The 15,587-nt window shown below is 53.1% G+C and overlaps 3 protein-coding genes across 3 annotated transcripts; all 3 read right to left on the bottom strand.

Annotated features, from left to right (window-relative positions):
- Positions 1 to 4,511: 4,511 nt before the first annotated feature.
- On the bottom strand, positions 4,512 to 6,201 carry LOC100548634 (hemoglobin subunit epsilon). The gene is made up of 3 exons (XM_003203274.3): positions 6,009 to 6,201; positions 5,678 to 5,900; positions 4,512 to 4,688 (listed from the first exon to the last, which is right to left on the bottom strand). Exons 1-3 carry the CDS (start codon positions 6,098 to 6,100, stop codon positions 4,560 to 4,562), a joined length of 444 nt encoding a protein of 147 aa, XP_003203322.2. The 5' UTR covers positions 6,101 to 6,201; the 3' UTR covers positions 4,512 to 4,559.
- Positions 6,202 to 8,838: 2,637 nt separating this feature from the next.
- LOC100547252 (hemoglobin subunit beta) lies at positions 8,839 to 10,392 on the bottom strand. The gene is made up of 3 exons (XM_003203266.3): positions 10,211 to 10,392; positions 9,902 to 10,124; positions 8,839 to 9,077 (listed from the first exon to the last, which is right to left on the bottom strand). Exons 1-3 carry the CDS (start codon positions 10,300 to 10,302, stop codon positions 8,949 to 8,951), a joined length of 444 nt encoding a protein of 147 aa, XP_003203314.1. The 5' UTR covers positions 10,303 to 10,392; the 3' UTR covers positions 8,839 to 8,948.
- Positions 10,393 to 12,141: 1,749 nt separating this feature from the next.
- LOC100547404 (hemoglobin subunit beta-like) lies at positions 12,142 to 13,363 on the bottom strand. The gene is made up of 3 exons (XM_003203267.4): positions 13,221 to 13,363; positions 12,903 to 13,125; positions 12,142 to 12,348 (listed from the first exon to the last, which is right to left on the bottom strand). Exons 1-3 carry the CDS (start codon positions 13,310 to 13,312, stop codon positions 12,220 to 12,222), a joined length of 444 nt encoding a protein of 147 aa, XP_003203315.1. The 5' UTR covers positions 13,313 to 13,363; the 3' UTR covers positions 12,142 to 12,219.
- Positions 13,364 to 15,587: the final 2,224 nt, after the last annotated feature.

Genomic DNA, 15,587 nt, shown 5'->3' with positions numbered 1-15,587 from the left:
GATGGATGGATGGATGGATGGATGGATGGGTGGATGGGTGGGTGGATGATGGGTGGGTGGATGGGTGGATGATGGATGGATAGATGGATGAATGAATGGAGGGGCAGATAGACAGATGGATGGAAACAGGCAGTCACAGGGTGTACTGGCAGGAGCTGCCTGATGGCTAGGTGATGTTTTTGCAGGAGGATTGATAAATAGGGAAGCATGTAAGAACTGCAGGACAGTGCAGTGATAGATATGCAAGCTGACTGTGAAGCAAAACAATCTCTCATTACAAAATCTGCGGGGAAAATAACATTTGCAAAATTAAATCATCAGTGATAAAGTGAGACTGACATGGAAACACATGGCTGCCCACGACCCCCTTACCTCTGTTTGGCTGATGTCCTTCGACACGCGAGGCAGAGGGGGAGGGAATCACACTGCTGCCCCAGCCTTTCACATGCAGGAGAATCTGTCTGTTTTTGTAACACCCACGTGAAATCCCAGCAGCAGTGAGAGCCACCTGGGACTCTGGAAACATTGCTTAGGTTTGTCACTGAATGTGGGGTAAAATATAGTGGATCTTTAGGTTTTCATGTGCCTAGAAAAACATACACATCCCTGCCAGGCCTCGCAAGGCAGGATGGTGTCTCATTCTTCTTTCTCCCCATGTTTGAGAAGGTTTGAACTCTTTAGTGGCTGAGCCTACATTTTGGCTGTGCTTCGACGTGGTGACATACGCATCGTTTTTTGAACTCCAGCAGGGGAATCCCAGTGCATCCTTTTAAAGATACATACATTTTATTTTCTCCATGTTATGGAACAGGGTAACCAAAGCAAAGAGGCAAAGCAGAAAAAGTTAAGGTCAGGGCTAGTATTTATGGAGTACTTTGCTGGAATATTGTCCTAAGATGCCAATGGAAAATGATCCAGCAGTGCAGTCCAGAGCACGTCTGGCAAGGCTTGTGTTTCTCATTCATGCATTTCAACTAAGTTAATCACCCAGGACACGGGCTGAAACGTGAAGAAAGAGCCAAGACCAGCAATTTTGCTCTTCTTTCTCACTGGAAGGGTTTTTTTCTCTCTAGTGTTGCCGAACACTGAAAACTTTATATGTGTAAAATAAAGGATGTTAATAAAATAAACAGAAACATCCCAAAGGAAGCAATTCCATAATGAATTTCTCCCCTCTGTGACCGGGAGTTCTTCCCTGGAGGAAGAGATGGGGTGAAGCAGGAGCTCTCTGGATGGCTGTTTGAGACACACGGGCAGTGCATGGCTGTGCCTGGAGGAAGTGGTACCGGAGCCTGGTGGGTCAGGGTGAGCACATCCTCCACCCAGCAGGTGCTGCATAGCCCTGCAGGGAAGCCCATAGTGAAGCTGGGCAGCACCCAGGAGATTCTTGTCCCGTTTGCCTTCTCTCAAATAGCAGGAGGAATACATGGCATGGTGACATGCCCCGTCCATCCCTGGAGGTGTTCAAGGCCAGGTTGGATGGGGCCCTGGGCAGCCTGGCTGGTATGAAACGTGGAGGTTGGTGGCCCTGCCTGTGGTGGGGGGTTGGAGCTTCGTGATCCTTGAGCTCCCTTCCAACCCAAACCATTCTGTGATTGTGTGATTCTGATTCTGAGATGGTGCCACAGTTTCTGTATGGACAAAGGTGATGCTGCTTCAGACCATGCCAGCCACTCCAGTTTGATGGTGTGGATACATCTAAATCACATGAACGTCCTCAGCTGTTGTTTTCCTGTAGTGAATAAGTGGCTCTCTGTACAGGAGTTGCTCTTCTCAGTGGGGTGTCTGCACAGCAGCCTGATGTGCACTGGACAAAGAAAGATGGAGATGTGATAACAGGCTGACAAACTGAAAGGAAAATAATTTGGTCTGTGAGTTTGCTTCATGTCCTTCTGTCCAAAGGAGTCCTTGGGATATGGAAAAGGAACTCCTACCTCACCCTCTCACTGCTGATATCCTTCCACTTCTGCCCTGGGATGGAAAAAAGCACATCTCTGGTGTTCCTGCTAAAGCAAATCTGGGCTACAAGGGCATTAAACAGGGGTGGGAGAAGCAGAAGAGGTGAAAAAAAAGGAAAAATGAGGCAGAACCACCATGAAGTGTCCTGGTGGGGTTTCAGACCTTCATTCCTCCAAAGTTACCAAAAGGGAATGAATCAAAAATCCCTTCATATGCAAATCACGTTTCTCCAGCTCTTTGCAGCAGTGCTGCTGTTGCAATGACATCAGATTTTGATAGCAATGCAGAAAAGAAGTGGAGGTGCTGCTCCCAGGAAGTCCTGAAGGAATATTTTTGGCTCATGCCAAAAGAGGATTGAACTGCTTTATTCTGCTGCTCTTACAGCATCAAGCGTGGGGATCTGAGCAAAGCTATCAGTCTGTCAGCGCTCTACTCCATCACCTCCTCAGACCAGCACCAAGCTTTCAATCAGGATTTCTTAAAAAGCTCTGGGGTTTGATGGATTCAGCGGGTCTTTAAGCACAAATTGTGAGCTATTTATTTCCAAACAAGAGGTTCCCTGTGGAGCAAACACAGCAGTTTCTCCCATAAGCACCAAAATGCCACCGCAGCATTTTTCATGACACCAACTCCATCAGCTATCCTAGCACTGATATTTGACTGCTTCTTTTCCTTAACACCCACTAAAGCTGTGCATGCTATCTATTATGATAGCATGTTCTATTATAAACTGAGCCAGGGGAGGTTTGGGTTGGATGTGAGGAGGAAGTTTTTCATGCAGAGGGTGATGAGGCAGTGGAACAGGTTGCCCAAGGAGGCTGTGGATGCCCCATCCCTGCAGGCATCCAAGGCCAGGCTGGATGTGGCTCTGGGCAGCCTGGGCTGCTGGTTGGTGACCTGCACACAGCAGGGGGTTGGAAGTGGGTGAGCACTGTGCTCCTTTGCAACCCAGGCCGTTCAATTGTTCTATGAAGCAGGAATCTTCCACCCAATGTTTGCACAGCTGTGCATGGTGGGTCTGCAGAGGGCAGCTGCCAGAGATGGATGTCACCCAAAGAGGGAGGTTGCAGCCACAGTTCAGCTCTGTTTGCTGATTTCTGTCATATCCCAATGTCTTTTCCAACTAATTTTAACAGTCCTCTCACACAGTCCATTCAGTTGTTATTCTGCTGTCACAGGGAAAATTCTCTTATTGATCTCTGAGGCAGCACAGTGCGCTCATTCATCAGAGGTTGGCAGCTCTGCCTCAGCTCTGAGAGGAGCTGCTGTGAGTGAGGAGAGCAATCCATCAACCTGCTAAAGAAGCTGAGAAGAGCTTCCCATCCACTCAGTGCAGCAGTTCATAGAGGTTTAGGGTTTTCCCAATATTTTAAAGCAAAACCTGAATGAGGTCTGGGCTGCAGTTCCTCAGAAATGAAGGAACACCAAAGAGCATCTTGGATTGTGTGCACAACCAACCCCGTGGTCACAGCCTTCCTGATGGAAGGCACAAAGCATGTCAGCTCACTCTGGAACACCCCATCCCATCCCCTGTGTCTCCACCCCCCCACAACCTCACTGCCCTCCAGAGGCACAGCATTCAGCAGCACCTATGTCCTGAAACACATTTCCATGTTCTGAGCTACTGTCACTTTGCCATCCTCCATCGAGGTCCCACGGACAACTCTCAGCAGTGCCCCCAAGAATGGGGAGGGACTGATGTCCTACGAGGCACTGAACAGGCTGCCCAGAGATGTGATGGATGCTCCATCCCTGAAGACTTTCCAGGCGAGGCTGGATTGGGCCCTGGACAACCTGATCTACCTGTAGTGTCCCTGTTAAATGCAGGAACCAAATGACCTTCAGAGGCCCCTTCCAACTCTAAGGATTCTGTGATTCTGTGATGTAGGAGAGAGATAAAGAGCGCCCTGGATGCTCTTATACTTTTCCTTTTTGTGAGTAGCAAAATAGGAGATAAAAGCCATCCTTGTAACCCTCATCCCAACGAACAAACAACTGAGCCTGATGTGTAGCCCAGCTCCGAGCACCATGGGGACCATTGGGTGGGGGATGGAGCAGCAGGCAGGGAGCTGTGAGCCTGGGCACTGCTGGCTTCACAGAATCATGGAATCATAGAAAGGTAGAATGTCTTGGGTTGCAAAGGAGCACAGTGCTCACCCACTTCCAACCCCCTGCTGTGTGCAGGTCACCAACCAGCAGCCCAGGCTGCCCAGAGCCACATCCAGCCTGGCATTGGATGCCTGCAGGGATGGGGCATCCACAGCCTCCTTGGGCAAATCACAGAATCACCTCATTTCTGATTAATCTAGAGTCAGGAGAACAGGCTTGCATTCTTCCCAGTCCCCAGTTGCTCCTGCAGCCCTCTCTGATGCCCTCCCAGTGCCAGGCTCCTTGCAAGTGCGTTCCAGCATTTGGTGTGGGTTTTCTCCCCCCAGCCCCATGTCATGTCAAGGCAGAGCACACACACATGGCTGCTCCCCAGAGTGATGAGAACACTGCCTCAGCAGTCCCAGCTCTCCCCATACCCCCCCAACACAGACAGGCAGACCACATGCATTCCAGGTGTTTATTGGGGGCTATGGCCATGGCTGTGATGCAGCTCAGTGATACTTGCGAGCCAGAGCGTGAGCCACAACGTTGACCAGCTTCTGCCAGGCAAATTGGCAGGCAGGAGTGAAATCCCTGGCAAAGTGGGAAGCCAGGACGATAATCAGGATGTCCCCAAGGAGCTGCAGGAGAAAGTGGAGAGCAGGAAAGGTTAGTGCTGCTTGGATGGTCAGGGAGCATCTCCTCTTCCTACCCAGCACAGCGTCAGTGCTTGCTGCTGGGGCTGCTGGGCCCAAATGCTCACTCTTTGCCTAGAAAGCTCTGAGCTTGGGGGAAAAAAAAAAGTGGTCTGCTCCGTCCTTGCGAAAATAAAGGGGGAGTGGGTGGAGGAAAAGCCTTGAGACTATTTTCCTCCATTCTTGGGATGCTGGTTTGGCCTGACATCCACCTTGCAAAACACTGCTTGTAATTTGTTTGTTTGTTTGTTGTAAATGAGGAAATCTACACGTTTTTATTTGCAGGTTTTAGGGGAAGAGGGACTGCCCATTCTTACCCAGGTTGCCCAGAGAATCTGTGGGAGTCCTATCCCTGAAGGTGCCAAGGCCAGGTTGGATGGGGCCCTGGGCAGCCTGAGCAGGTAGAGGGCACCCAGCCCACGGCAGGGGGTGAGACTGGGGGGCTTAAAAGTCCCTTCCAACCCAACCATTCTATGGTTCTATGATTCTATGACCCAGACAGGCAGCCCATACTGGATAAACCAGAAACCTGCTCTGTCATTTCAGAACCGCTCTTCTTCCCATAGAATCATCGAATTCTATAGGATGTATGACTTCCTTCCGTGCTCTGCTAAGCATCCCACCACCTCTTCTTCCTCCAGCCCAGGCTGCACCTTTCTCTGGTTTGCTTTCATTTGTTCTCAACCCAAGTGCCTCCTTTAGCTTCCAGTCTCATAATACTTTCTCCTTCCCATTGCTACACTGACACAAAAACAATGGAGCTTTTCAGCCTGAAAGCCGCCTGCCCTCCTGCAAAGAGTTCTGCACTCACTGGGTCTATGCAGGGGCGCTGACTCCAGCAGGCAGAAAGTACTCAGCCAGCATGGCTGGGGCAGCCCCCCATGTTTCAAAGCAAAGCACTGCACAGGAATGGGCTCAGGCTGCCAACATCTCACCCTGAAGTTCTCGGGGTCCACGTGCAACTTGTCGCAGTGCAGCTCCGACAGCTTGGCGTAGGTGTTCTTGATGTTGTCCAGGTTCTTCACGGCTTCCCCAAAGGAGCTCAGCACTTTCTTACCATGAGCACGGACCCTGGGGTTGCCCATGATGGCGGTGGGGCTGGAGAGGTTCCCAAAGGACGCGAAGAACCTCTGGGTCCAGGGGTAGACGATCAGCAGCCTGCAGAGAGACGAGGGACACAAGCACACACCATTAGCACTCCCTCCTAAAACTGCAGTGGTTTCAGCATGCAGGGTGCAGCTGAGCCCATCCCAGGAGCAGACCTACCTGGCCAGGGCTTCGGCACCACATTCCTCCACGTTGACTTTGCCCCAGATGCTGGTGATGAGCTGCTTCTCCTCAGCGGACCAATGCACCATGGTGGCAGTGGGGTTGGCGTGCGGCTGTGGGAGCACTCAGAGCTTGGAGCTGAGCTGCAGACCCCGGGGGTTTTTATCCACTGCTGGCAGCTCCTCCCCACCCCACGCCGTGGGGTCATTGGCTGGGGCGGGCGGGGGTTTGTGCTGGGGGGGCAGGAGGGGTGGTCAGGGTGTGGCAGCAGAAAAGGGGCCTCTGGTCATCCCTGCTCTGACCCTTCCCCCAGCGCTGCCCTACCAGACCTGGGCCTCTTTTCAGAGAAAGGGCTGCACGTAGAGTCATAGAATCATAGAATTGCTCAGGTTGGAAAAGACCTTAAAGATCATCAAGTCCAACACAACCAATCATCCTACCCTAACTCTAACAGCCCTCATTAAATCACGGCCCTGAGCACCACATCCAAACAGTTTTTAAACACATCCAGGGATGGCGACTCAACCACCTCCCTGTGCAGCCCATTGCAGTGCTTAACAGCCCTTTCTGTAAAGAGGTGTTTCCTGAGATCCAACCAAGAGCCGGCCTCCATTTGCGACACACGCATGGGACTCCGTGTGGCGTGCCCTGCTCCATGGCTCCCCATGGCACACGCCGACATGCAGCCCGAGGCCACGCAGCCCAGGGTTGTTCCAGCAGCAGAGGCTCCACGAACACTGAAATGGACTTTAACCCCACTGCCGCTTACTACGACAAACCCTGACCTGGGACGTTTACTTTCCATTTTGGGGCCAGTGGAAGCTCACCCATCAGCTGTAAGGTGACTGGCTGCATGCCGAGCTGCTGCACAGGAACTGAACGGGATCACCCCTTTCAACCTAGCTCTGCTTGTGTTCACATCCATAAAGAACAGGGGAAACATGGTTTGAACTCCAGAGTTGTCTCTGCAGCATCTGATGTGGGCTCAGAAAACAGCAAGAGCTCAGCTCAGGGGTGTCCAACAGTTGGATCCTTCTCCAGCGAGGGGAGATTGAGGTTGGATATTGGAAAACATTTCTTCTCCCAGAGAGTGATGATGCAGTGGCACAGCTGCCCACGGTGGCGGTGGGGTCACCATCCCTGGAGGTGTTCCAAGCCACAGGGATGCAGCACTGAGGGATGTGGTCAGTGGGCATGGTGGGGTGGGTTGGGGTTGGGCTTAGAGATCTTGGAGGGCTTTTCCAGTCTGAATGATTCTATGATTCTATGACAAAGCTGGCACAAACCACATCTTCCCCGAGTTCAGGAGCTGTTCAGACACCACGCAAAGTGCTCTCCTGTGCCACCCCTGAGGACACAGCGCTGGGGTACCTTCCCCAGGAGCTTTGTCCCTGCGTGAGAGTCCTAAAGGCTTATTCTAAACAAATGGAGCTACCACTGCATGAAGTATCAGAAGAATGAATTATTAGTATCTTTAACCAGTGACATCCAAGAGGCACGGGGTCATGTTGAAGCAGCAGCAGGTGCTCGTATGGCTGCAGCAGAGCTGGAAAGGGGCTGAGCTCCTCCCCAGAGTCCTGGGCTTGCCTTCCTCCATAGAATCACTGAATCATCGAATCATTTAAGGTTGGAAAAGGTCATTAAGATAAAATCCAACTCCACTGAGCACCACTTATTCAGTGTCCCCCTGGCCTTGTACCAAAAATAAAGGAATGGGAGGAAAATCAATTAAAAGAAAGAAAATACTGAGGGAGACCTTCAGCCTTTTAATACCCTTTTCCCTTCTGGTTGTATACATTGTTTTACACCATGGAGTAGATCTGAATCATGGATTAGAGTTGCCTACGTCTGCCTTTTGCTGGTGATAGCTGAGCACGGCTCTCACTGTGCCTGCCCAGGCACCTGCAAGGAGGACAGCACTTTTTGTCTTAACACAAAGTGTCCTCCTATGTCCTTGCGACAGCAACAACACCCTCCTTCCACTGAGCAGAGTGCTTGAGGAGGGGTCAAGGGGCCATGGGGGCTTCGATACCCTGCAGTGAGCCAGAGGAGGAGGGGGAGATGCCATGGGCAGGGACGGAGCAGGGACAGGTACAGACTTGGTGCCAGGGATTCTTGCTGTATCCCCTCGGTTTCCCCTTCGAAAGCAGCACGTCATTCCAGCAGCAGCTGCTTTTGCTGCCCTATGCTCATCTCAATAGGATGAGTGGTTCTCCCATCCCAAGAACAACCCCCACCCTATGGAGCCCTGCGCTGTGCACATTTAAACACCTCTGTAGTTTGCATGCAAATTACATCAATTGATTTGTAGTTCCAGAACATCATTAATAGTTATTACTACTGACAGTATTAACCCCCTTCTCTTCCTCCACCCAGAACTGCAGAATGGGCAGTGTAGGGTGAAGAAGTGCATAAACAAGGTCTGTGCAAGTCTTGATAGCAAAATGTTTATCTGCAACCTGCCCCCACCCAGCTGGCTGCTGGGCTAGCATGAGTCAGCTCCTTTCAGGGAGGCTGAATGCCAGAAATGAGCCAGGAAGGATTAAAGCCTTCACTTTGTTTATTCTCTCTTAAATATATGATTTCTCTGTGTCAGTAAGAAAACTCATTTCTACAGACATAGCCTCAGTGCAAACCTCCCAGCGCTGTGCCTGCCCAGACATGGGCTTGCAGGTTTGCTTTCCAGGGGCAGATCCACGGAACCCCATAAAGCCCCACTGAGCACAAAGCACTCCATAGAGCCAACCCTGCCCCACTGAGCTCCCACTGTGCCCACGTCCCCCACCATCCCAGCCCCAGGCTGCACAGGGACACGCAGACAGCAGACGAGTGTCACTGAATGAACTTTATTTGCCTGTCACAAGCTGTCAGCCTCGGAGCATTTCTGCAGGTGCATACAATTGCTGTAGGGCGCTCCGGGATCTTTGCTGCTGGTGCTTAGTGGTACTTGCGAGCCAGGGCATGGGCCACCACACGGACCAGCTTCTGCCAGGCAGCCTGGCATTCAGGAGTGAAGTCCTTGCTGAAGTGGGCGGCCAGGACGATGATGAGGATGTCACCCAGGAGCTGTGGGGATAGGAGGACCCTCTGTTAGCAATGCCCTGAAGCCAGCCCCTCCCTGTGCCAGTGCTCGCACCAGCACCAGGGAAACATACCTGGGCTTAAAGATGACCCTATAAACTATAGCTCTTGTTAAGACATACCTTAAACTCATTAACCCTTTTGTACAGTCTAAACATCAAAATGCACAGTGTGCAAAACACACCAGCTCCTGTCTTGGCCGAGCCGCTGGGCCCAAAGCTTTCCATCTCACCCACTGGGGCCATATTTCCTCCCTCTGCTGCTACTGTGAGAAGAGCCACAGGCTATCCAGAAATCCCCCATTTGGCTGCAGGTGGGAGCTCCGGGGAGTGGGCAGCACAGCCACACTCCTGCTGGCATGTAGGATCTCCACCACTCCTCCCCATCTCACGTCTTGGGTCCCAGCATCCAGGCACTGTCCCTTGCTCCTCGCCCATCTCCATGCCATGTTGCACTCTTGCTCCTGCACTTTTCCCTTGGCTCAGACCTCTTCCCACTCCAACAGTGGCTTCCGCTTGGCTCTCCCCTCCATTTCTGCACTGCAGCCACCTCCTCACTGCCTTCCCTTCTCCTCTGTACTCTCACTGTCACCCACCCATCAGTCCCTCCATCCCCTTCGTCCCTTTCTCACTGTGCTGCAGGTTGGTCCCTTCCCTCTCTGTGTCTCCCACCTCTGACCCTGACCCCAGCCTCCAATTCCTCCTAGGGGAGATCTGTGGGGAGCACCCACACATGGGTCCTGGGGGACATAGGGAGAATCTCCTCTTGGAGATGCACTGGGATGGGACCCGGTCAAGAGCACGGCTCACCCTGAAGTTCTCGGGGTCCACATGCAGCTTGTCACAGTGCAGCTCGGACAGTTGGGAGAAGGTGTTCTTGATGTTGTCCAGGTTCTTCACAGCATCCCCAAAGGAGGTGAGCACTTTCTTGCCATGGGCACGGACCATGGGGTTGCCAAGGATGGCGGTGGGGCTGGAGAGGTTCCCAAAGGACGCAAAGAACCTCTGGGTCCAGGGGTAGACAATCAGCAGCCTGTAGGGAACAGAAGCACACACCTCCAATTGCAGCCATTTCCCTACCCAGGGAGCAGCTGAGCCATGCCCCGAAGCTGGACCTACCTGGCCAGGGCTTCGGCCCCGCAGTCGGCCACATTGACCTTGCCCCAGAGGCCGGTGATGAGCTGCTTCTCCTCAGCAGACCAGTGCACCATGGCGGCGGTTGGAGGGTAGCGTGTGGCTGTCGGTACGGAGGAGGTCTGGGCTCTTGCTCCCGCGGGGATCGCACGCTGGTGAGCGGCCGTCTGTGTCCCCACTTTTATCCGCTCCGCCGGGCCCCTCCTCTTCCCCGTGCACCCCGCAATTGGCTGCATCTCAGGAGGGGCCCCCAGCCTTGGCACCCCGGGGGAGGGAACGCGGCATCAGGGTGGGGCGCAGGGCACGGTGCCCAGATCCGTGGCCACACCACCGCCCAGCCCCCCCCGATCCCAGCCCTGCAGCTCCATACGGGCTGCGCCATACATCCCCATGCACGGCGTGGGCATGGCATCCTGTGCCCACCCCAGTGCTGTGAGCACAGCGCTGGGTGCCGGGCTGGGTGCCCCTCACACAGTTCCAAACCACAGCACTCCGCCTTGCTGTGAGGCAAGAGACCACAACTTGGGTCTGCTGGGTCCTTCCTCCCAGCACACCAGCCACGTGCATGTGGTTTCTCTCTCTTCTTCCTGCCAGGCTTGGGTTCTCCTTGTTCTTTCCCATCAGCTATCGAGCAGCTTGCTGACTTCGGGGTAGCACTAAGTGAGCTGGGGGCAGCCGGGTGCAGAGCTCCTGCCTCAAAGAGCCTGCAGGCAGAGGGAAGCAAGGCAGGCCCAGAATGCAGAACACAGAGATCACCTGCATGGCATCAGTGCACGGGTGACCTAGGAAAGGTGGGACACACTGCATACACTGGGGACAGCCTCACTGGCAGCAGGAAAGCAGCACCTGACCTGACCCAGTGACATGGCAGTGTGCTGGGAGAGGTGCCTGGGGCTGCCAGGCTGCTGCCAGCAAGCAGGGGCTGGAGCTGGGATGGACGTAATGGGGCCAGACCTGCTGGCCCAGGGGATGGGTGGCCATGGAGCAAAGCACTGGCGTTGGCCGTGGGCTGTGGCTGACACTGGTGCTCGAAGCTGCACCAGTTCTCTGCACACTTGCTTTGGAAAGGGCTTGGTTGAAGGGCCGTGCTGCAAAGAGCTGAGCTGGGTGCATGCCTGCGCTGTAGCTGTGACTTCTGCCTTCTCCCTGATAACAGGGCAGGCGGGTGCGGGCAGGAATTCTTTGTGCCAGGATCCAGAGGTGTCCCCGAGCTGCTCTGCAACCTGTGGGCATGCTGCGAGCCACATCTGGGCTAGAATGGGGATGGGAGCCCGGAGAGCACCATGGCCTTCTGCACAGTGAGGGGACTTCAGGGAACTTTTGCTGCTGAAAAGCTAGATGTAGGGGCAGTGAAACCAAGTGCTCTGTCCTTTCTGTATGTGCAATGATCATTCTTGGAATATTTTTTTTGCTATAATAGATTCCTGCTACTATTAAATTCTGCCTTTAATAATTTGAGAATTATAACAATTTGGACAAGGGCAGAAAACCAGTACCATAAAATCATAGAATATCCCAATTTGGGAGGGACAAAAAGGACCATAGAGTCCGACTCCTGGTTCCTTTTCGTGCTTCCTTCCATCAAAGATGTTACAAACAACACACCTCATCTCTCTGCAACTGCACGTTTTTGTGCAAAGGTTTGTTCCACTTGAACTCTGGAAGTTTACAACATTAAATGCAGTGATGTTGCTGATGCCTCAGTGCAGAACCAGCGTTCCTATTTGTATTTTGGGGTATGTTTATTTTTTCAGGTCTTGAATGCTCCCTGTGTTTATCCAGCTTAGACAAATCTCACCTGCAGGAATTCATGGAAACAAAACATGCCCTGCAGTACCATGTATGTGAGCACCTCGTTCCATTCCCAGTCCCCAGGGCAGCCCCCGCCCTGACCCTACAGAGAGGCAGAGACTCTATCCTGACTGCAGCAGTGTTTATTTGGCAGTTACAGCCCAGCAGACCCCGAGGGCACCGGGAGCTCATCTCCAAGGGGCTCAGTGGTACTCGTGGGCCAGTGCGTGGGCCACCACACGCACCATCTTCTGCCAGGCAGCCTGGCTGGCAGGAGTGAAGTCCTTGCCGATGTGGGAGGCCAGGACGACGATCAGGATGTCCCCCAGGAGCTGGCAAAGGAGGAAGAAGAGAAGCCATCAGCCAGCGCTGTTCCCACCTCCTTCGTACCACGTAGCCATCCCAGGGCAGTGATGGAGATCCATCACAATGCAAGGAGCCCATTTCCTGCAACCCATGCACTGTTCCTGGCCCTCTGGCACTCACTGGGATGTTGGAACATGCCGTAGCCCCCTCCCCAAACACCTTCTCTACACCGGCTGTGCCAGTGACCCCGCTCAGCTCTGGATTTTATTCTCTCCCTTCGTTTCCCCACTACCCTGGCTCTCTTTGACTCAGATCCCCTCATTCTGTTGAAATGTGTCTATTTTCTGTCCTGGAGTAACCATTCCCTCATGTCCAAGCTCATCTCCTCCCCTCCAATCCTGTCTTTGTTTCTTCTCTTCTGCTCCCTTGCTGCTCCAGGCTGATATTGCTTCTCTCCATTCACTCTGCAGTCTGCACATAAATCACCCCACATTTTGTGCCCATCCACCGCACCTGCTTGCATCCCTCCTTTTGCACACCTCAGTCCTATAAGTGCCGCCTGTTCTCCCCAGAGGCTCACCCTGAAGTTCTCGGGGTCCACATGCAGCTTGTCACAGTGCAGTTTGCTCAGCTGGGCAAAGCTCTTCTTGATGTTGTCCAGGTTCTTCACAGCATCCCCAAAGGAGGTGAGCACTTTCTTGCCATGGGCACGGACCATGGGGTTGCCAAGGATGGCGGTAGGGCTGGAGAGGTTCCCAAAGGACGCAAAGAACCTCTGGGTCCAGGGGTAGACAATCAGCAGCCTGTAGAGAGATGGGGCACACAAGCACACACCTCCAATTGCAGCCATTTCCCTACCCAGGGAGCAGCTGAGCCGATGCCCCGGAGCTGGACCTACCTGGCCAGGGCTTCGGCCCCGCAGTCGGCCACATTGACCTTGCCCCAGAGGCCGGTGATGAGCTGCTTCTCCTCAGCAGACCAGTGCACCATGGTGGCAGCTGTAGGGCTTGCTTTGGGCTTCCCTGAACAATGAGTAGGAAGTGGGGCCAAAGTCTACCCGTGGATTTTTATACACTACTAACAGCTTGCCCTAATCTCAGTTGACGTTTCCATTGGTTGCGTCTGGGGAGGGAGTTGAGCTGCAGAAGGAAAGATAGCAAATTTGGATACTGTCCAAGGGGAAGAGGGGCCCATTCCCCCTCTGCCTTTGAGTGGACCAGCTTCACTTCACACTCATGCTGTCACAGCCACAGCCCTGAGCGCAGGTGGAGCTCCCTGCGTGGCCCTTCCATGGCCACAGGTCTCCAGTGTCACTGCCAGTGGTTGGGGACTGAACTTGTGGAGGAGATCCAGTGAAACGGGCAGTGATGTCAAAGAGCTCACAGCCTTTACCTTGGCCTTGTTTTCAGACTCTTGATGGTGCCTGCACTCCTCGGAATCCATCGTGAACAGCTCCAGGCATCGTCAGCCCCAAACTGAAGGATCAGAGGCTTTCTGGGAAACGAGAGCCCAATGCTTATCCCAAATGTAGGCCTCGTGCTTTGAATTCAAGATTCTCCTTTCTTGTCAGTACTCATAAAGAGTTTCACAGCTGTTGTTCCTTCCTATTGTCCATAGTTGTTGCCCACAGTAGTTCTCCATAGTTGTTCTTTGTGTTGAGTGGTTCTCCATAGTCATCCATAGTAGTTCTCCATGGTTATTGTCCATAGTTGTCGTCCATTGATTCAAAGTGTTTTCTACTAGCACGAGAGGCTGTCAAAAAAACAAGCAAAGCACTCTTTCCACTGTCATTTTATAATGATGCACCATGGGATGCACTGCTGCACTCAGTTATGCAAGTAGCGACAGTGAGGAGCTGAGCCCTGCCTGTTGACTTCAGCTGCAATTGGTCACCTGGCCACAAACTCCACCATTTCACCAATGGCAGCTCTGGTTATGCTAACTACGTGTGAGCAATTTGTTTCTGCAAATGCTTTCTCATTTGGTGTAGACATGAAATGAGGAGGTTGTAATGACAACAAATTGCTCTATGGATGCAAATTGCAGGTTCACTGCGAACAGGGTGGGATGGTGAACTGGTGGCTGCTGCCCTGCAGCTCAGGAGCTCCATCCCACAAGGACAGATCCAGACTTCCAACCCAGGTGTAAGGTGAGATACTAAACCAAGAGATGAAGAAGCAGCTCCTGGGGCGTGCTGACCTTCACCCGATTTCTCTTTTGCTCCTGAGTAGGACCTGAGGCTGTGTGCCCCGCTTTGCAGCAGCTGGGCCACGGTCCACAATGAGCTCACAGTGAGGTGGAGTCAGACTGGAAAGTGTCTGCAAGAATGGCAAGAAGCATTCAGCTCTTTCTGCCAAACAGTGAGATGACCGAGGGATGCTCAGCAAAAAGCAAAGAACAGCTCAGACAGTCCCAGCCCTGCACTCTGCTTTGGAGGTCTTCTTCAGGGATGACTCCATCTCATGCATCTCTTTAAGTCAGAGCTCATTTGCACCCACATGGGACAGATTCGCTTCATCCACAACCCTTCCCCAACATCTTCCATCTGCTGTCTCCTTTGGTCTGACTGGAGGAGCCCCACGTGTGGTTCTCAGCCTCTTGCTGCACACTGGGCAATGCCAATTCCACGGACAGGAACTTTCCTACCTTACAGAATCATAGAATCATTATAGTTGGAAGGAACCTTTGAGGGCAGTTGAATCCGACTGCCCTGCATTTAACAGGGACACCACAGCTCCATCAGGTTGCCCAGGCCCTGATCCAGCCTCGCCTGGAAAGTCTCCAGGGATGGAGCATCCACCACATCTCTGGGCAGCCTGTTCAGCGCTCACCACCCTCACTGTAACAGACTTTTTCCTTACACCCAACCTAAGTCTCCCCTCTTTGAGCGTGAAGCCATTTCCCCTTGTTCTGCCAGCACAGACCCCGCTCAAGAGCCTGTCCCCTTCTTTCCTGTCGCTCCCCTTTAGATTCTGACCGGCTGCTCTCAGCTCACCTCGCAGCCTGCCCTTCCCTTCTCCATCTGCACAGCCCCAGCTCTCAGCTGTCCTCGTAGCAGAGCTGTTCCATCCCTGGGATCATTTTTGTGGCCCTCCTCTGGATGCCTCCAACAGCTCCACGTCTCTCCTGCACTGAGGACTCCACATCTGGACGCAGTGCAGAGAGGAGGATCACCTCCCTGACCTGCTGGTCGCTCTTCTTTTGCTGCAGCCCAGGGTGCAGTTGGCCTTCTGGGCTGTGAGGGCACAGTGCTGGCTCATGCCCA

The sequence above is a fragment of the Meleagris gallopavo genome, chromosome 1 (assembly GCF_000146605.3).
Source record: "Meleagris gallopavo isolate NT-WF06-2002-E0010 breed Aviagen turkey brand Nicholas breeding stock chromosome 1, Turkey_5.1, whole genome shotgun sequence".
Lineage (NCBI taxonomy): Eukaryota > Metazoa > Chordata > Aves > Galliformes > Phasianidae > Meleagris > Meleagris gallopavo.
The sequence above is the reverse complement of the archived record's forward strand: the minus strand, read 5'-3'. Positions and strand labels throughout refer to the sequence as shown.